This window comes from Odocoileus virginianus, chromosome 1 (assembly GCF_023699985.2).
Source record: "Odocoileus virginianus isolate 20LAN1187 ecotype Illinois chromosome 1, Ovbor_1.2, whole genome shotgun sequence".
Taxonomy (NCBI): Eukaryota; Metazoa; Chordata; class Mammalia; order Artiodactyla; family Cervidae; genus Odocoileus; species Odocoileus virginianus.
In genome coordinates, this window is record NC_069674.1 from 7,707,074 (window position 1) to 7,728,853 (window position 21,780).

General features: G+C 45.3%; 1 protein-coding gene across 1 annotated transcript in view; it reads right to left on the reverse strand.

Annotated features, from left to right (window-relative positions):
* CNTNAP2 (contactin associated protein 2) overlaps positions 1–21,780 on the reverse strand; it is a 2,220,467-nt gene that overhangs the window by 149,674 nt on the left and 2,049,013 nt on the right. Inside the window, exon 21 of the mRNA XM_070460949.1 lies at positions 18,932–19,065. Within this exon, the coding sequence (XP_070317050.1) occupies positions 18,932–19,065 (134 nt within the window). The remainder of the gene's footprint in view (positions 1–18,931; positions 19,066–21,780) is intronic.

Sequence of the window (21,780 nt, forward strand, 5' to 3'; positions counted from 1 at the left end):
TCTTTTAAAGCTGTGTTTGGAGCCTGTTGCAAGAAGTGGAGTGTGGGGAGGGGAGGACGGATTGAGTAGAGGTGGTGAGAAGGGGCAGATGGAAAAGACTAGGAGAAGTGAGGTTAAGAAATCTAAGGAGAGCATTCACTTCTTCTGCATCCTAGCCGTGTGTGTGTGCATGTGTGTGTGTGTGTGTGTGTGTCAAAGTTATGACAAAATGGACCAAAACAATCCTCCACCCAGGAGCTTGTTAGATTTAGCTTTGGACTTGGAGCCTGTATTCATATCTGCTCTGGAAGAGGGCTGGGAGGATCTGTGGATCTTGAACCTCTTGGTAACCCCAGACCCACTCTGTTCTCTGCCCAGTTCCAGCTCTTCATTAATATTCTAGAGAGGATTTGGTTCCTGACATACTACCTGGGCTCCCTTGACAATCTTGGGAAGAAAGACTATGTGGCTGAAAGGACTTGGGAGAAGGAGGAAAAGTGCGAAGAATATCTCCCCAGGGTTTGGTCCTCTACTTCCTCCTCTTCTCTATCATCAGTATCATCAGTATAGCATCTAACATTTCTTGAAAGTCAGCTCCAGGTCAGACCCCACCTTAGGTACTACGCATATATTGTAGCTCAGTCGGCAAAGAATGTGCCTGCAGTGCAGGAGACCCGGGTTTGATCCCTGGGTTGGGAAGATGCCCTGGAGAAGGAAATGGCAACCCACTCCAGTATCCTTGCCTGGAAAATCTCATGGACAGAGGAGCCTGGTGGGCTGCAGTCCATGGGGTCGCAAAGAGTCGGCACGACTGAGCGACTAACACTTACTTCCATATTATTTGACTGAATCTGCAAGCAGCCCGGTGGACACAGGTTCTCATTCACCCCATTTTACAGTTGCGGAAACCGAGGCCCCGGGAGCTTAAGTGACGTCACCCATAAGGACACACAGCTCCTGAGAGGTAGAACCCAGGGGTTCGGGGGCCTGCAGAGTCTGAGCTTCTCCACCGTGTCTGCCGGGACCCTGTGCGGCAGCAAAACTGGGCTGGCAGGGTGCCCACAGCAGCCGCACAAAAACACCCCTGGGAACGAGTGGAGGGCAGAGGCAGCCCCCCACCGCCGGTGCCCACCCCCAAGCCTCGCCCCTACCCAGGGTCCTCCTCGCCCCGATCTTGCTGCCTCTCCTTCTGTCCGTCTTCTGAGTTACATGACCATCTCTGGCTGCAGGATAGGTTTTCAGAAATGATCTCAACATCGGAGGTTGGAGGCTGCAGCAATCTGTCAGTCCCTTCTCCGCGGGCACCGCAGCCCACTGGCGGTGTCGGGCTTTGGGGTGAAGCACACGGCATGGGTAGAGGTTACGAGGTCATCGTCCACATCCCACTGTCATTCTCACCAGGGTGGAATGGGCTCTGTTTTCTGCCTGTTCTCCAAGTTAACTTCTGCTGGCGGCCTGCCTAAGGATGCTGGGAGGGGTGCTCTTTTATGTCCACTTCCTGTTTTTTGTTTTGCTTTTTTTGGGGGGGGGTCAAGCTGTGCGGCATGAGAGATCTTGGTTTCCTGACCAGGGTTTGAACCCACGTCCCCCTGCATTGGGAGCACAGAGTCTTAACCACTGGGCCACCAGGGAAGTCCCCTCCACTTCCTTTCTGATGCTCTTTCTCCATCTTCACTTTTGAACTACTGGCTCAGACCCTTGCAACCACCCGGGGAACTTCTTTTTTATTACCATTTCCCTTCCAGCATTCTGATCACATTTCCTCGTCTCAAAGCCTTTAGAGTGAGGCTAATTCTTTTAGGTCCCAGGCGATGACAGGGAAGAATGCAAATCAAATGCACCTTAGGAAGCAGAAAGAACCTGTGTACTCTCAAATGCAGCCTGTGGGCTCAGAATGCATTATTGATGACCACGGTTCATTCATTTATCCAGTCACTCAGCAAACAGTTCTTGAGGCTCCAGTGCCCAGGGCTCAGGATCCGAGCTGTGAGAAGAGGTGGGAGCGAAACCCCTGGGCTGTACCTTTGAACTTGGAGTCAAGTTCCCGTCTATATAAGCAACACCAAGCCCCACGGCCACCCAAGTATCTCCCATTAGATGCAAATGACCCATGTTACAACTCCTGACTCTTGTTACCGTTGTTCAGTTGCTCAGCTGTGTCCAACTCTTTGCGACCCCGTGGACTGCAGCACGCCAGGCCTCCTGTCCATCACCAACTCCCAGAGTTTACTCAAACTCATGTCCATTGAGTCGGTGATGCCATCCAACCATCTCATCCTCTGCCATCCCCTTCTCCTCCTGCCCTCAATCTTTCCCAGAATCAGGGTCTTTTCCAATGAGTCAGCTCTTTGCATCAGGTGGCCAAAGTATCTGCAGTTTCAGATTCAGCATCAGTCCTTTCAATGGATAGTCAGTGTTGGTTTCCTTTAGGAGTGACTGGTTTGATCTCCTTGCAGTCCAAGGGACTCTCAAGAGTCTTCTTCAGCACCACAGTTTGAAAGCATCGATTTTTCGGCACTGAGCCTTCTTTCCTTAGATGAGTGTTTCTAGAAACCTCGAATCCCAGGGACAGACTGGTGGGTTGCCGTCTATGGGGTCGCACAGAGTCGGACACGACTAAAGCTACTCAGCAGCAGCAGCAGCAGCACCTGAGCTAGTTTCACAAGGAAGTTTTCGCTTCCCCAGGCTCAGCACTGGTTCTGGCTAATGACCACTAGAGGGCATTTCAGCATCAGCTCCAGACCCGCTCCCGACCACCCATTCATCAAAATCCTCCTGCTCAGTGTCGGGGCTGACTTTTTCCTTTACTGAACAGAAAGGCAGCGTGCCATCCTTCAAACCTCAGACTGCATGTGGAGATACACTTATTCTTCGGAGAGGAGACACATTCATGTGAGACAGGAACCTGCTTTCAGTTACTTGTGCACGGGAAACACCTCTCTGCCCATCGTGCTAAAAAATAGCTTCAAGAATTACCATCTCTGAGAGTGATTTTTGTGCACTGCAGGTGGATATGAGGATATAATGTCTCGCAGATTGGACTTCAGTTTTCATGCCCAGCAAAATAGAAATCTGGGAACCTTATCTTCTTTCTTGAGAGATGATTTATGAACTTAATGTGCTTCAGGGGGAAAAAAATGAACTCTCCAACCTTGGGCTTATAAGCTTTGGCTGCCTTCTGGAGGAGGAAAGCGAGAACTGACATCTCACACCCTAAACTGGATCCAAAATTGCATCGCGGCTGCTTTCCCACTGAATGGTGTGAGAAATGTAAAGCGAAGGAAGCACGTTTTTCTGCAGTGCAGGAATGGAGGTCCTGTCCGGCCCCAGATCACATTATTCATTTGCAGATGAAATTGCTTCAGAAAAGAAATGAAAAACTTGCAGGTGTTGACATATTCATTAGGAGTTTTGTCTGTTTCAGATCAGATGAGTTTGATGGGTTGAACGTATTTTTTTCTTCAGTTCCTCTCTGTAAATTTTATGATTTGCAGAGGAGGAAATATTGGATCCCTGTGGTAAAAAATATGTCCGATAATGTGGTCCTCGGGCCCCTCGTGGGAATGTTAAGGAGTAGTTTGAGAGTCTTCCTAAGTCTGCTCTGGTCCGTTCCTTCCGCCCACAGGATGATCAATTTCCCCTTCTGCTGCGCTACTTCAGCACAAGTTCATACTTCCGCACTGATGTCCGTTTGATGGCTGGTCTCCTCCATCGGACTGTGGCTTCTGGAAGCTCCGATCATATTACCCGCCGAGAAATACAAGGTGCTGGGGACTGGCTCCCTGGGTTGAACTGTGAATCGATGGAACCTTGGTCCTGAAGGCCCTGTTGATAATGATCTGACAGCTGTTCTCTTGCTTTCTGCTTTTAAGAAAGAGAAGCGGTTTGGGAAGGAAGGGAAGTAGCATCTATTGGGCCATAGCCTACGCTAGATATTTTCATTTCATACATACACAGAAGTCCCATTAAAATAGGCGGCTGTATTCCCATTCTACAAATAAGTAAACAGAGAGTTAGGTAGCTTGCCAGATAATACATTTGGGAAGAAGAGGAATCTATCAATAAGGGCATTTCAGTATGTCTTAGTAATGACTTCTGAATTTAACAATCCCAATCCATGGGGGGGGGGTGGTCTCTGCTTAGACCCAGAGCATCCTCAAAGAGAAATCTTGCTTCATGAGCTAAAGTCTTATTACTAGCCCAGACTGCTGACCCTCTCTTCTTCTGGATTCCTTGTCTATGATTCACATGCTGACTGGGAGTCAACATGTTAATAAGTCTCTTCCAGAGGAGAAATAGGTGAGATGAGCTTCTACCATCTGAACTAAAGGAAATCAACCCTGAATATTCACTGGAAGAACTGATGTTGAAGCTGAAGCTCCAATACTGTGGCCACCTGATGCAAAGAACTGATTCATTGGAAAAGACCCTGATGCTGGGAAAGATTGAGGGCGGGAGGAAAAGGGGGTGGCAGAGGACAGGATGATTAGATAGCATCACCGACTCAATAGACATGAGTCTGAACAAACTGCAGGAGATAGTGAAGGACTGGGGAGCCTGGCGGGCTACAGTCCATAAGGTCCCAAAGAGTCGGACTCGACTTAGCGACTAAAGGACAACAAATGTATCAATACATCAAGTGTGTATACAGTTTGTTTCTCTCAAAATATAAAGTCCTCGAGGGTAAAAGATACATTTTGTCATTCTCCTCTGCTCCATCAACTCATCAAAATCTACCTGGATTTCTTGTGTGTAAGAGGTACATAGCATATATTTGTTCTTCTCAATGTATACTCAGTGAAATTGATTCAACTTTATTGCACTTCATACGTAGCCTTATGGGATGGTGTTGATGACCAACTGATTTTACCCAAGTCAGGATTAACGAATGGTTGCTGTTCGGAGTTTCCCATCATGCCATGGGAAACTGAGCAATGGACAAGGGTAAGAGATAATGTGAAGCAGATGTCACTGTGTTAAATTCTTAGTGATCCTCATATAGTTTTAATATAAGAAAAGTGCACTGTTAATGGAACATGGGACCATCTTGAGAATATTTTGTCTGAAGCAGGAACTTCATCATGCATCTCAACTGCATAATCTCGAAACTGTGATCTTACATTGTGGTTACCCAGACCACTAAGCATAGAGACGGTCTCGGTGTAAAGGCTGGTCTGAACACATGGCGGAGGGAGGAATCTTGGCACTGATGGTTGTGTATCTTGTTTCTCTTTCTTGGAGAGACTTCATCAAATATCCTACTTTCTGTTCAGAATTAAACATAGAAAACTAAAATACCCTTCCATGGGCCAAACGCCCAGCCTGATCTAAAACCAAATGACACAGAGTTAATGAGGTCACGAGGTTTTTGATGTATGTCTTGCTTGTGAATAGGTTTATCTGGACACATGGAAATATTGAAAAGAAAACAGAATAAACTCTGATACAGACCAAACTGATGGGCCAGTTTCTAACAGACATCCCTGTCTCTTCCCTTCCCAGGCATCTTCTTTAGAATTAAACCATTGTAATGACATGAAAGAGCTCCCCTGGTGGCTCAGGGGTAAAGAATTTGCCTGCCAAGTGGGAGATGCGGGCTTGATCCCATGGTTGGGAAAATGCCCTGGAGAAGAAAATGGCAACCTACCCCAGTGTTCTTGCCTGGGAAAGCCCATGGACAGTGGAACCTGGCAGGCTACAGTCTGTGGGATTGCAGGAGAGACAAACAGCTCAGCAAGTAAAAACAACAGTGATGTGAGAAATGAATAAAACATTGACCAATGTCTTCCACAGAATTAAACATCTGAGTCAGTCTTCCACGAAAGCAGAAAGCGAAGCAGTAACACACTTGCCAAGAACCCCAACAGAGAGTGGTGCGTGGGTCAGCCAGCGCACCAGGAGGGAAGGACTGGAGACCAAAGGGCTCATCACTGTTCCTAAGACCTCCTCCCTTCTGTCAAACCCGCTTTGAGCGCACAACCAAGGCTGTGAGCTCATCACCCAAGGAGAGAAACACTAAATTAGCCAAAGGGAAGAAGTTACAGACAATGTAATTTCAGAGCAGGGCCTTAGACTAGTGAGGTCAACTTTCTTTATTTGTTCTGACATCCCTGAAAAGATTTAATGCATCCCAACAGCGCTGTTTTCTTTCATAAAGACTTGAACAACCTCTGATGTTAAAATTTTCAGTTGTGTTTACAGCTATACACTTTTTAAATATTGTCCTTTATTGGCAGAAAGTTCGAGGGTAATAAAGACTCACGTTTTAAAATAATTCATTTGAGTTTTGGCATCTAATTTCAGGCCAGGCTCCACTCTAGCACAGGAAAGGAGGACGCTCAAACGGAAGTACTGGAGGTTATGTCCATGCTTCCTGAAGACCTGGTGGGGGACTTTCCAGGTAGAACAAGCACTGGCCTAAGAGCAGGACCACTTACTTCTTTTTCACTTAGAAAAGTGATTCTAAGTGATTATCACATCTCCCAAATCTCAATAGGGCTTTTCTTTTAAACACTGTGTTTCTCCCCATTAGCATACACACTATTCACAGTTTGTTTTAAAGGTTCCATGTCATTAGTTTTTCTTAACACTGAGGTTGGGTTGCATGGACTTTTCTACACCTTTCATTTGTCCCCTAATAACACTTTGCAGAAACTGTGCTGAGTTAGTTTTCCAACGTAGGTGGATATATTTGAGGAAGGGTCCTCTATTGTCTCTGACCAGCCACCTAAATCCACAGTCAGCTTAATCACTAGTTAAATCAGAGTGTTTAGAGTCTGGGTGTGGGAATCAGGCAGATCTAGGTTCGGACCTCAACTCGACCCCTTGCTGACCTTTCTATGTCTCTGTTTCATCATCTATAAAATGGGAATAATGGCACTTATCTCACAGGGACGTGATTTACATCAAGTGCAGCCTGTAAAGCATGAAGACAGAGACGGGTACACTCAAGAAGTATTAAATGTTTTTACAACTACGACTAACACTATCAGTGTCATTACTATTGCCTTAATAGGCTTTTCCTGTAGTGGGTTGAGGAGGAATTCCTGGCATCTTTGTTAACATTCATGAGAAAAGCTACTTAAACCAAATCATCTTTATAAGCAGATCCAGCAATTTCTTAAAGATTTTTTTATTTTTTTTGATGTGGACCTTTTTTTATTAAGTCCTTATTGAATTTGTTACAATATTGCTTCTGTTTTATGCTTTGGCTTTTTAGACTGTGAGGCATGTGGGATCTTAGTGCCCCAACTAGGGATTGAACCTGAGCTCCCTGCATTAGAAGATGGAGTCTTAACCACTGGGCCACCACGGAAGTCCCCCAGCAGTTTCTAAAGCGCTTGCTTTATCAGCCTCTCTTCCTGGAGCTTCCACACGCAAGGGTCACCTCCCAGCTGCAGGTGGCGTCCTCTGAGCCACGTGGAAGCACTGTCCTATCACCTCCTGGGTTGCTCTCTGCACCTTCCTGTCTTATTTTTAAAAATAACACTGGTCCAAAGAGTTTGTCAGACAAATGTGCTACTCACCATCTCCCACCACAACCCTAACTGACTTCAAACACTAACTCCCCTGAAAGACTTACTTTTATTTAAAACTCTTAAAAATTTTCAAAACTTTATAAGGCAAGCTGACAGGGGTGAGCCTGGGACTCTTGATGGCTCTCAAAAGCAACAAAGAGGCAACAGGGTAAGCGGTGATCAGCCCCTGCGTGGGTCGGGGGGTCTGGTTATATGGGTTCTAGATAGGAGTCTATCTGCTGTGAGCACTGGGATCTAATTGGTCACTTGGATGTCCTCTATCTCTGTCTTCCCATCTGTTTAGTGGGCTAGTAGTACCAGAGGCTCCCAACTCACAAGGCTGAGCATCTCAAACAAAGATACATATGGGTATATTGAACATCACATAACATGATGGCTCAGGCCCTTTTGGTACAGACAGAATTTCTCCTGGTTTGAGGAAGCTACTTGGAACACCTTACAACTGAACAGTTCTCCACATCCAAAAAATGGTGCCCCCATCAATGTTTCATGTTAATGAACATATATGGCTCCCCTATAAGTCCATAATTGAATTACTTTTCATTTTTCTGCCATTAATATTTCTCCAACAATTTTCATGGAAATCTATTTTATATCATTGTTGGCCTACAAAAAGCCAAACCTAGTTAGTGTATACAACTTGATGAGTCTGGAGTTAAGTATATGCCCATGAAACCATCACCACAATCTATGAATTTATTTTGTTACAGTAGCTAATAGAACTCCAACAAATACACAAATGAGTACTTTGAAGCAAAGTGCTTCAAAAAAGCAGAGAGATCACAATGGTGTGATCACTCACCTAGAGCCAGACATCCTGGAATGTGAAGTCAAATGGGCCTTAGGAAGCATCACTATGAACAAAACTAGTGGAGGTGATGGAATTCCAATTGAGCGATTTCAAATCCTAAAAGATGATGCTGTGAAAGTGCTGCATGCAATATGCCAGCAAATTTGGAAAACTCAGCAGTGGCCACAGGACTGGAAAAGGTCAGTTTTCATTCCAATCCCAAAGAAAGGCAGTGCCAAAGAATGTTTAAACTACTGCACAATTGTACTCATCTCACATGCCAGTAAAGTAATGCTCAAAATTCTCCAAGCCAGGCTTCAGCAATACATGAACCGTGAGCTTCCAGATGTTGAAGCTGGTTTTAGAAAAGGCAGAGGAACCAGAGATCAAATTGCCAACATCCAATGGATCATCAAAAAAGCAAGAGAGTACCAGAAAAAACATCTATTTCTGCTTTATTGACTATGCCAAAGCCTTTGACTGTGTGGAAAATTCTGAAAGAGATGGGAATGCCAGACCATCTGATCTGCCTCTTGAGAAACCTGTATACAGGTCAGGAAGCAACAGTTAGAACTGGACATGGAACAACAGACTGGTTCCAAAGAGGAAAAGGAGTACATCAAGGCTATATATTGTCACCCTGCTTATTTAACTTATATGCAGAGTACATCATGAGAAACGTTGGGCTGGAGGAAGCACAAGCTGGAATCAAGATTGCCAGGAGAAATATCAATAACCTCAGATATGCAGATGACACCACCCTTATGGCAGAAAGTGAAGAACTAAAGAGCCCCTTGATGAAGGTGAAAGAGGAGAGAAAAAGTTGGCTTAAAGCTCAACATTCAGAAAACTATGATCATGGCATCTGGTCCCATCACTTCATGGCAAATAGATGGGGAAACAGTGGCTGACTTTATTTTTGGGGGCTCCAAAATCACTGCAGATGGTGATTGTAGCCATGAAATTAAAAGACACTTACTCCTTGGAAGGAAAGTTATGACCAACCCAAACAGCATATTGAAAAGCAGAGATATTACTTTGTCAACAAAGGTCTGTCTAGTTAAGGCTATGGTTTTTCCAGTAGTCATGTATGGATGGGAGAATTGGACTATAAAGAAAGCTGAGTGCCTAAGAATTGATGCTTTTAAACTGTGGTGTTGGAGAAGACTCTTGAGAGTCCCTTGGACTGCAAGGAGATCCAACCAGTCCATCCTAAAGGAAATCAGTCCTGAATATTCATTGGAAGGACTGATGCTGAAGCTGAAACTCCAATTCTTTGGCCACCTGATGTGAAGAGCTGATTCATTTGAAAAGACCCTGATGCTGGGAAAGATTGAGGGCAGGAGGAGAAGGGGATGACAGAGGATGAGATGGTTGGATGGCATCACCGACTCAATGGACATGGGTTTGGGTGGACTCCAGGAGTTGGTGATGGACAGGGAGGCCTGGTGTGCTGTGGTTCATGAGGTCTCAAAGAGTTGGACATGACTGAGTGACTGGACTGAACTGAACTGCACTGAAGCAGAGTACTGATATAACAGAAACCTAAAATTTGTAGCATATCCTGTGGTATGGATATTAGGGCTGGAAAGATGGACAATACAGATATGCAATAAAATGCTTTATAAAGCTGTCATCTCACGTAACCTGGAAGACAGGCTTCGCCTGTGACCTGTGGATTTCAGGAAAGTGCTTGGAAAGAGCCAGAATGGTCACAGTTATGGGTTGCTTCTTGCTGCCCATGTCAAGAAAGAGATAAGTTCAGAAAAAACTGACCAGTGTCCAAACATCAATGCAAGGGATAGAGAAAAGTCCAAAAATTTACAGCCTCACACCAGAGAATAAGAAATAAAACTGCAAAAAGCTTTGACTAATGAAGGCACAGTTAGATTTTCCAGCTCAGCAAACTAACTCAGCCCCATGGGTGAAGTAAAAATTAAAAGTCTTTCTCCCCCACATAAGCGTTTTGTTTCAGATGGCCATGGCCTTCAGAGAGAGGCATGGTTCTGGGGAAGTGAGTAATTACGTTGGTCCAAGAGCCATGCCTAGGAAAGAATGTAGGGTTATCTACTGGTACGAGAAACTGACCAGAAGTGGATAGGTCAGAAGCCAACTCAGGTTTTGAAGGAATTATATAGGCAAAGAAACCACTGGTCTGACCTGCAGAGGCTTGTGAGTATAAAACAGCCCTCTGGGCAACTGACATCTGCAGGAAATGGTCCCTGGAAGCCACATTGCTTCAGGGAATGCATTATCATCATCGCTCTTGGCCAAGGGCAGCCACAGGGGGTCCTCAGAGTGTCTGCGTGCCTGCCAAGTCCCTTCAGGTGAGTCTGACTCTTTGCAACCCCATGGACTGTAGCCCACCAGGCTCTTCTGTCCATGGGATTCTCCAGGCAAGAGTACTGGAGTGGGTTGCCACGCCCTCCTCCAGGGGATCTTCCCGACCCAGGGACTGAACCCAGGTCTCTTACACTCCCCGCACTGGCAGGCGGGTTCTTTCCTGCCAGCACCTCCGGTACAACCTGTACCTGTGCTTAGACGCTCAGTCGTGTCCGACTCTTTGCGACCCCATGGACTGTAGCCTGCCCTGCTCCTCCGTCCATGGAGATTCTCCAGCAAGGATACTGGAGAAGCTTGCCATTTCCTTCTCCAGGGGATCTCCCGACCCAGGGATCGAACCTGGGTCTCCTGCACTGTGGGTGGATTCTTTACATGTGAGCTACCAGGGAAGCCCTAGAAAACCCTATTATAGCATGGTTACAGACCACAGGACTTTCCTCTTTAAAAAATATATCTGACATGAGGTAGACTTTCAGTGGGTTAAACCACTGACATTTTAGGGTTGTTACAGCAACTGGTGTTATCCTGGTGTCTGTGTCTTTTTCTTGGTCCCTGGAGTTTAGAATGCACTGTGTGCTGCTATTGTTGGTAAACTCTGACCATTTTCTAGGATTCATATTCGATATACCACTCAATTAGCAATTGATACAACAGTTTTTATACAATTTTGTTGGAGTTATGATTAATAGCGGGTAAGAACTGATCACATTGAAGAGATGAAATTCAGTGACTTGGAGGAATATTTGTTTTGAAGACCCCTGGAGAAAACAACTGAAGTCATGTTGTTCATCGTATAACAGTCTGAGGGCCTGATCATCATTTGTTTCGGAGGATTTAGAATTTTTTTTTTTTAAGAAAGTCCTTATTTTACTTGCAGAAAATCTGTTAGCTTCTTCCTGGCAAACATGGGAGGGCCCTCCAGTTAGTTGGAAGCCAAAATGATACATCTTTACCATCTGTTCATCTGATTTTTAGAGAAAATGGACTCTAAATATCTGTGCCAGAGACCATATCCCTGAACCCTCCATGTATAACCTCCAGAAATCCCCATGTATGTGATAGTCATTCAAAGAAGATGTGGTTAATTCATTTTTTTTTTTTTGAGCTAATTTTACCTTTGGATCAGGCCAGGATATCAGAAAACCATGTCATCTGGGCCCTTGTCCTCTTCATCTCCCACCACCCTGTTCTACCCTACTGACTGCAGACTTGTTTGGGCTGAAATCCATTTTTAAGTGATGCTTGACTTTCCCAAGGAAATGCTACATCAAGCAGGTTTGTGAAAAACACATTTGTTGTAGAAACACCGCTGAAGGCCCTGTGTACCACATCTCTTGGGACCCATTATATAACAGGGGGATGAAAGGCCTTCAGCTGTCACTGTTTTATTAAAAATCTGAAGAAATGTAGCATAATGCCAACATTTTAAATGTCTGGATGGTGGGTCCGTAGGTGCATGTTTTATTATTCTCTGTGCTTTTGCATATTTTTGAAGTTTTTAGTAATGAGAACATTATCACTCAATTTTTAACTGGCCAGAGATATCCACTTCCAAAATGTTGTGGCCACCCTCCTGGACATTGCTCTATTAAGTGATTTGGTTAAGAGCATGTGGAAGCCTTAAGGTGTGACAGACTTAGGTTCATCTAGGCTTTTGCCACTCACTGCTTCCTAACTTTGGGTGATCTATGGCATACTCTGAGCAGTAGTTTCCACATCTGTAAAATGGGTACATTCCTCATAAGCCTCTTGTGAAGACTCAGTGAGAGAATGTGTGTCAAGTGCTAGCACAATGCCTGGGCCACTGTCAGCCCCAATAAACGTGAGTTACCGTCATGCATGTGATGTTGCCAAGTGAACCGTGATATGGGCAGCTTGCTATGCCAGTAAACACAGTCCATGGTAGACAAAAAAAGAGTAAGACACATTTCCATTCTCTACAAGAACTGGTACATTTTGCTGTTATGGGCTGTGGACTTCTGGCCTCTAAGAAGTTCCAAGCCAAACTTATACACATGGATAGGACCTGACCTGGGTGACTGTATTCTCCTCCCTCCTTGTCTTGGGGCCCTACTTTTTGTGACTTTCTATAACCCTCAATTTCATTTAGCTCTTGTGCTTAGTCGCTCAGTCATGGCTGACTCTTTTCGACCCTTGGATCGTAGCCCACCAGGCTTCTCTGTCTAGGTGTCATTTTCTCCTCCCTGAGGGTCTCCCCGATCTCGTAGTCAAACCCACATGTCCTTCAGCTCCTGCATTGCAGGCACATTCTTCACCTGTATGTACTGCCTATAAGAGTGCTGCACTCAATATGCCAGCAAATTTGGAACTCAGCAGTGGCCACAGGACTGGAAAAGGTCAGTTTTCATTCCAATCCCAAAGAAAAGCAATGCTAAAGAATGTTCAAACTACCACACAATTGCACTCATCTCACATGCTAGTAAAGTGATGCTCAAAATTCTCCAAACTTCAACAGTATGTGAACCAAGAACTTCCAGATGTTCAAGCTGGATTTAGAAAAGACAGAGGAATCAGAGATCGAATTGCCAACATCCTCTGCATCACAGAAAAAGCAAGAGAGTTCCAGAAAAACATCTACTTCTGCTTTATTGACTATGCCAAAGCCTTTGACTGTGTGCAGCACAACAAACTATGGAAAATTCTGAAAGATATGGGAATACCAGACCACCTGACCTACCTTTCGAGAAATTGGCATGCAGGTCAAGAAACAACGGTTAGAACTGGACACATAACAACAGACTGGTTCCAAATCGGGAAAGGAGTACTTCAGGCTGTATATTATCACCCTGCTTATTTAACTTATATGTAGAGTACATCATAAGAAATGCCATGCTGGATGAAGTACAAGCTGGAATAAAGATTGCCAGGAGAAATATCAATAACCTCAGATATGCAGATGACACCACCCTTATGGCAGAAAGTAAAGAGGAACTGAAGAGCTTCTTTATGAAAGTGAAAGAGGAGAGTGAAAAAGCTGGCTTGAATCTGAACATTCAAAAAACTAAGATCATGGCATCTGGTCCCATCACTTCATGGCAAATAGATGGGGAAACAATGGAAACAATGAAAGACTTTCTTTTCTTGGGCTCCAAAATCACTGCAGATGGTGATTGCAGCCATGAAATAAAAGACACTTGCTCCTTGGAAGAAAAGCTATGACAGACTGAGATAGCATCTTAAAAAGCAGAGACATTACTTTGCCGACAAAGGTTCATCTAATCAAAGAATACGGTTTTTCCAGTAGTCATGTATGGATGTGAGAATTGGACCATAAAGAAGGCTGAGCATTAAAGAATTGATGCTTTTGAACTGTGGTGTTAGAGAAGACTCTTGAGAGTCCCCTTGGACTGCAAGAAGATCAAACCAGTCAATCCCAAAGGAAATCAGTCCTAAATATTCATTGGAAGGACTGATGCTGAAGCTGAGATTCCAATACTTTGGCCACCTGATGCGAAGAACTGACTCATTGGAAAAGACCCTGATGCTGGGAAAGATTGAAGGCAGGGGGAGAAGGGGATGACAAAGGATGAGATGGTTGGATGGCATCACCAACTTGATGGACATAAGTTTGAGCAAGCTCTGGAGTTGCTGATGGACAGGGAGGCCTGGCATGCTGCAGTCCATGGGGTTGCAAAGAGTCGGACATGACTGAACAACTGAACTGAACTGAACTCCTTATAAACCACCTTAGATACCCTGCGCAATGTGGTTGGGATGAAAGGAAGGAATGAAGAAGGAAGGGAGAAGCCAGAGATGGCAGGCAGGAAGGAAAGTTAGAAGAAAGGATTCATAGCACAAGACTTTGAAGTCGTTCCTTGTAATGTTCAGTTCTTAGATGCATGTTAATTGGCATGTATTTTCATCAGATACAATGTTTTTTTCAGGTGCTCCCTGCCTGCTCAGGGTTTGTTTTACATCTGACTGGCATTAAGCCTTTAGCTATTATCACTGGTGTGACTGTGAGTTTTCGTAAATGATGCCACTTGAGGGTTGTCACGGGCGCTGGTTCACATTGCCATCTGATAACTCCGAGAGTCAGTTCTTCATTATCTATGTGGAGATTGGGCACTTTGTTTTTTGGCAGCAAATGTTTCATCCAAGGTCAATTTCCCTCAAGTGCTCAGCACCATTTCAGACAGTGTGTGCCCAGGGAATGCAAATTAATTTAATGTTAGCTTTAGCCAAATCCAGCTAGGAAAGCCAACCTGCTTTTAAAAACACTATAAACGTTGATAAACATCATCTAAATTATATGATGTTTGTATATGTAGAAACATATAAAATTTCACCTTAATTCCAAAGGCATCATTCCATAGCACTTTAAATTCATCTTAGACTTATTTTTGTTCTTTGATTAGAAGTACATCTCAAGTTAAAATTATTTACATATATTTGTCATTATATTTTATTATAACTGGGGGTTATCAGAATAGGTAGAGGATACATGTGTGTTTTTTTTTTAAAGTCACTCAGTCATGTCTGACTCTTTGCGACCCCATGGACTATACAGTCCATGGAATTCTCCAGGCCAAAATACTAGAATGGGTTGCCTTTCCCTTCTCCAGGGGATCTTCCCAACCCAGGGATCAAACCCAGGTCTCCTGGTATTGCAGGCAGATTCTTTAGCAGCTGAGCCACAAGGGAAGCCCAAGTATACTGGAGTGGGTAGCCTATCCCTTCTCCAGCGGATCTTCCCAACCCAGGAATAGAACCAGATATGTGTTTTATGTTTTTGTTCAATTATAAAAATGCAACACACATTAGTAATAGGAAATGAGGAAATATAGAAAACTCTAGAGGAAATGAAACCATTTATAATCCTTTACACAGAAATAATCATGATTAACATTTCATTATATCGTTCTCCACGCATTCTTGAGGTTGTAGGAGTTCTCAAGATGGATTTGTAGACTGTTCCCAGGAAAGAAAAAAATTAGAGTGTTTTTTTTTGAGTTCCAAAGGTACACCTGGAGTTATGTCCATACTCAACAGGCTCTCCTGCCTGGAAGAAAGCAGGCAGTGGACCCAGGGAGCCCACCAGATCCGCTGGTCTGAAAGGAGGCATCATGTGCTTTCTTCCTCCACCGCGTCTACCTTTGCTTTCCATCCGGGCTGAGAAAGACCAGAGCCCTCCAGACCATGACGTCTGTCCAGGCTGGATTCAAGCGGTTGACGGCGTCTGGCTTTCCAAACATGTCCAGAAATCTCAGGGCAATTGCAGCCCACTGTGTGACAGAACTGGGGCGGGCAGGGCTGTCCAACCCCGTGGCCACAATGTCTATGACTGAACTTGCTCCATGCCTTTTCTTTTTTAAAGAAAGCTGATTTGTTTGTTTATTTTTGGCTGTGCTGGGTCTTCACTGCTGTGCGGGCCTTTCCTCCAGTTGCGGTGACCAAGGGCCCCTCTCCAGTTGCAGTGACGGGCTCCTCATTGCAGTGACTTCTCCTGCTGCAGAACACAGGCTCCCGGGTGCGTGGGCCTCCGTGGCTGCGGCCCCCCGGCTCTAGTGCACAAGTGAAATAGTTGTGGCTCACGGGCTTGGTTGCTTTGAGGCACGTGGGATCTTCCTCGATCAGGACTGAATCCATGTCTCCTGCATTGGCAGGCGGATTCTCTACCACTGAGCCGCCAGGGAAGCCCTGTTCCATGTCTTTTAGAATGCTTCCTGCTTCTATTTTACCTCAAAGCGTTATTCGGTCAGTGTTTTTCATCCTCATCCATGTCTTCCTTTTCCTGGAACTCTAGTCCTGTTCCTTGGAGGACTCTCCCCCAAGTTCCCCACTCTGATCATGAGGTCTGATTGTGGACCCTCAGTCACTGCTCCCTGCTCCCCATGATAGGGTGAGTGTGGGACCCCAGTTTGGCCAACCAGAGACGTCCCCTGGGTTTTAAAATGAGAACCGAGACACTAGGAGACCTTCCTTCTGATAGCAAAACTGGGAAGACACGGGCTCAGGACTTCAGTGTCTGGGTCCCATGATGTGTGGAAGATGGAGCCTGCTGCAAGAAGAGTTAATTCAGTTGTCAGAGGGAGGTGGGCAAGCAGAGATGATGGGGGGAGAGAGAGGAGAGTTAGGAGAGGCACTCACTGGAGGCCTAGTCTTTGTTTGAATCCTCCAGGCCCCCTGGATTCTGTTTCCAGATTGTGGTTTTCCTCTTCTTTCCTTTCTTTTATAACTTGCACTAGGAATTTCCCCTACAAATGAATTCTGAGTTGGTTTTCTGTCATTTGCAACCAGAAGAACCCAGAGCAGTAGCAGCAGACCCCACCTCCCCAGCCGTCCTCCGTGCCCTGGACTCTGCAGGCCTCTGGCTGCTGCATTGTCTGGAATTCTCGGCCTCTCCCTGCCTCAAAAGCCCAAGTCCTTAAAATAGTCCACCCCTTTCTCCTTCTTCAGGGCAATCTCTGATTCACTGCAGCACACAGCAGTTCTGATTTAGCTGATGTCTGTTCTTCAAGAGTTTCTTCAAAGATTTCCCAGTTGGTGGAACTTGCCAGAAGGGAGGCCTTCTTGACCTACTTTGCTCCAGACTCTCGTCTGGAGAATTGCACCCAGAAATGGAATTATTTAGCTTATCACCTGGACTCTCCTCGCCCGCTCACCCAGCCCTCGTCTTTGCTGAAGTTCCTCAAACCACAGGGCTCAGCCCCGACACACAAGGCATTTTCTTTCACAATTCCACAGCTGTCTTCCATGACACTGTCCTTCAAGCTGACTGCTGAGCTTTTTTAACTTTTAATATTATTTTGCAATGGCGAAATGGCAAGAGAGTCACTTTCTTTGAGAGAGGTGGCAGATGGCATAGTTTAAAATAAGTGAATGAGTCTAATCAAAATCCAGTAAACACAATGTTGGTAGAACGGTATAAAACCATTCGTATCCTATAACGGTATAATCCATATTAATTCTGGACTTGCTGTCTTTTCTGAATCAGACTTGAATTTGCAGTGAAGGATGGGAGTGGTTTACCCTGTAAGTAATCTGTAGCACCTGCCGTGTGCCAAGCATTGCACTGGGCTCAGCGACTGTCCGTCACTACGAGAGAACCTTATTTACACTCTGTCTGATTGACTGCCCAATAAGCTGTTTCTGCACGTTGTCATTTTCCTAGGAAAGGCTCTCCTGAAAATGCTCTCTAGCATTTCCTGCTAAAGGCCAAGCATAAACTCCACATCGCGTTATGAATTTGAGATCCACCAGGGCTCAAAAATAGACGGGCCCTCTGCCTCTTCTTTGCAACCTGAACTTCCCACGGCAGCCAGCCGCATCTGAATGAGGTCGGAGAGGCTGCTGAGCCCTGCCAAGAGGCGCTCCGCTCGGCCGACAAAACAGCATCCCCCTGCCGTTCTTCTTCCTGACAGCTATCTATTTTGAACTCCTTCTAGAGAACGCAGTGACAGTTCCAGCCTTGATCTTTGGCTCAGTTCCCGGGGAGACCTTCTCATGCCATGTTTTATTCATGGTGTCTCCCAGGCTCTCTTCATTGTAAAACTCAGTGATGGGGGGGGTGAGGGAGGAGGGACAATCAATGAACCTGAAATAAAATTTGAGTGTCATAATAAAACTATCCCTTTGTGTACAGAAAGCCCACAACCAGAGTCTGAGATGCTGGGGAAGGTATGTGTATGGAGGATGTTTAAGGCAAAGCATCTATAGAAGGAAAAAAACAGTTATTCACACTGCACTGGAGTTGTGAAAGAAGTAGGTCAGATAAACCAAAATAACCTTTGCTGGGAAACGTGATAAGCCTCAGACATCTGAGACCATGGAGGGTAAAGATGCTGCAATAGATAAAAGCAGAAGGCTGATAGATGTGCAGGCCTACACACAGGAAAAGCTACGAAGAATATATGGAGCAAACATTTATTCTACCTTCTCCCAAGAAATCTCTTCTCCATCAACACCATCATTGTCTTTCCTGTACCAATTGCATATCTTTCTATGTCACTGGTTAGCAATTTGTAGAAGAATGTATCAGAAGCATCTCTTCCACCTGCCCCAACCACCCAAAATAAAACAAAACAAAAACAAAAACAAACCCCAAAACAACAGCCAAGTATGACAGAGGGAGAAGGAAACGGCAACCCACTCTGGCATTCTGGCTTGGAGAATCCCGTGGACAGAGGAGCCTGGCTGGCTGCTGTCCTTGGGGTTGCAAAGCGCTGGACACGCCTGAGTGATGGAGCACTCACTCAAGTGCGACAGAGGGCAGAGGCCGCGCGCATCTGCAGAGGGCAGATGAGTGGCGCGTGCGCACCTTGAGAGTGACGGTCCTCTCACGGCGGGTGATGTTAACGCTGTGGGGCTGGCCGTTGGCTGCGCTCCGGTGGTCCACATCAATGTCATAGGGCTCCCGGGTGCCACCCAGGTTGTACCGGATCTGGAGGCTTCCTGCATAGAGGAGAGGAAAGAGACTCAGTCATTTCTCTGCTCTGGATTTCATATTAACGCCATGCCCCCAGCCCTGGGGGCTTGTCTCCATTAAACACGGCTTCGATGTCCATCAATACGATCGCCGTTCTGCATTCTGAGCCACCAGCTCAGAGGTGCAGTAATCCATAAAGGTTCATGGCACCAGGCTCACGTATGTTGACATCTACCAATTATGGGCCATCCGTGACCATCATCTCCAAACTGAAGCAGCAAACGGTATAAACGATCCACATGTGGAGTGTGTCTGGGAAGGCAGGATGAGAACATATACACCATACAGGACCGTGGAGACAGGCCCCACAGAATACTCGGTAAAATAAAATATAAATGCAGGATGCCAGGATGGTCTCATGCCATCAGAAAAGTGGGACATTTGCCATAGAAAAGAATCATGAGCACAGAGTATTAAAAATAAACATAATTTACAAAAGATAAATACATGGCACTTTGGTGGCTTCACTGAGACCAAGAAAACAGAGCAAAGGATTTTATTCTAGGTTAGAGACCTCATCAATCCAAACGCAAATCAATAAAAAGATGGGTCCTCACTGCCTCTCAGCTGTTGTGCACTTTGCCTCAACAAATTTTTCTTTTTATCCTCTTTCTTGCTTCCCTCTGATGACAAGCAATATTCAGAGAGACCAATATAATATTCTAGGTCCTGCTTTTAATTAATCTGTACAGCAAATGTAGCTTTTATTTCTTATTTATGATTATTTAAAGGCATCAACTTTTTATCTCATATTTCCACTCAAATTGGAATCTTCGTGTTAATAGCTTTTGACATCTCAGAGCTTAAAAATGGAGCCAGTAATTTAGCAAGAGTGTGGCTAACTGTAAATCACCTCAGAGACTCTTCCTTGCCTCTTTTGTTTTCCTTCCAGAGGAACAGAACTAATATTCTGATTTTAAGTTGTGAAACAGCACATGGTAATTAAAACCTAGGAAGTGAACAGAAAAGTAAAGAAGAAAGTCACTGGGAATGCCACCATCCAGAGATAGCTACTCTAAATATTTGGCCAGATCTCCTTTCAGGTGATTCTCACACCCTTATATGGATGTGACAGTGAAAATTGAAAGTGAAGTCGCTCAGTCGTGTCCGACTCTTTGAGACCCCATGGACTGTAGCCTACCAGGCTCCTCCGTCCATGGGGTTTTCCAGGCAAGAGTACTGGAGTGGGTTGCCATTTCCTTCTCCAGGGGAATCTTCCTGACCCAGGGATTGAACCCAGGTCTCCTGCATTGGAGGCAGACTCTTCACCATCTGAGCCACCAGGGAAGTCCCTTATATGGATGTAAACCAATGCAATTGATTCTGAACACTGCCTTTCCTTAGCATTACGTGTGTTCTTTAAAATATGGAACTATGTCCCTGGAATTGAAAGAAACATCCATCAGACCAATCATGAATTACTTGCATTTCCCTTTTTTTTTTTTTTTGCTTTCTGAACAAATCTGACAAGCCTTCACTATTTCTGAGTTTTTTCTTAACCCCTGACCCTAGATTGCTTTATAGCATTTCAACCAAGTAACTGCAGACTTCTGTTTCCTAAACGTGTCTAAGCTCACCCACTCTGCCCCATCTCCACAGCCACAGGGCCTCTGTGGGCACCTAGAACGCCTGGTGTGGTTCCCTCGGGGGCCGCCCCTCCATGCAGAGCTCCTGCCCTGACCCCAGGCCTCTGTGCCGGCCACTCCCCTGATGGCCATCACCTGGACTTCCCCTGCAGCCGCTTCTGCCTGGATCACGTGGCCACTCTTCACCCCACTTCACTCTCAGGCAAGCCCCTGTTTCTCTGCTCTCTTGCTACTCATCCATTAACGGAGATGTCTCACTGGAACCTCAGCTAACAACATACGAGAAACCAAACTCTTGAACTTTCTCTCCTAAAACTATTTCAACACAATTTCCCCACATTTCAGTTAATGGATATGTTATCCTTCCTGCTATTTCTGCCTAAAAACCCTGACTCCCCTCTTGCTCCTGTATTACACGTATGATCTGTCAGCAAAGCTCCTTGACTCTGTCTTCAAAACATGCCCTGAATCTTACCTTTTTCATCACCTCCGTGTCTATCCCTGGACCAAGCCACCCTTTTCTTCTGCCTGGATTACTGTACTAGCCTTCATACTAACTAACCTGCTTGCCTCTGCCCTTCCACCATGTCTCCCCAGCCCAGTCTAGTCTCCTAGTCTCCACCCCTCTGCACACGGAAGGCAGAGCTGTCCTCTGCTCAGGAACCTTCCTATCCCATAAAGAAGGCTGAGCACAAAAGAATTGATGCTTTCCAATTGCAGTGCTGGAGAAGACTCTTGAGAGTCCCTTGGTCTGCAAGGAGATCAAACCAGTCCATCCTAAAGGAAATAAAGCCTGAATATTCACTGGAAGGACTGATGCTGAAGCTGAAGCTCCAATACTGTGGCCACCTGATGAAAAGCGCCTACGCATTGGAAAAGACCCTCAAGCTGGAAAGATTGAGGGCAGGAGGTGAAGAGGGGCAACAGAGGATGAGATGGTTGGATGGCATCACTGACTCAACAGACATGAGTTTGAAAAAACTCCAGGAGTTAGTGAAGGATGGGAGAGCCTGGTGTATTACAGTCGAGGGGGTCCCAAAGAGTTGGAAACAGCTTAGTGACTGAACAACAACAACAATCTCACTCTGAGTCTTC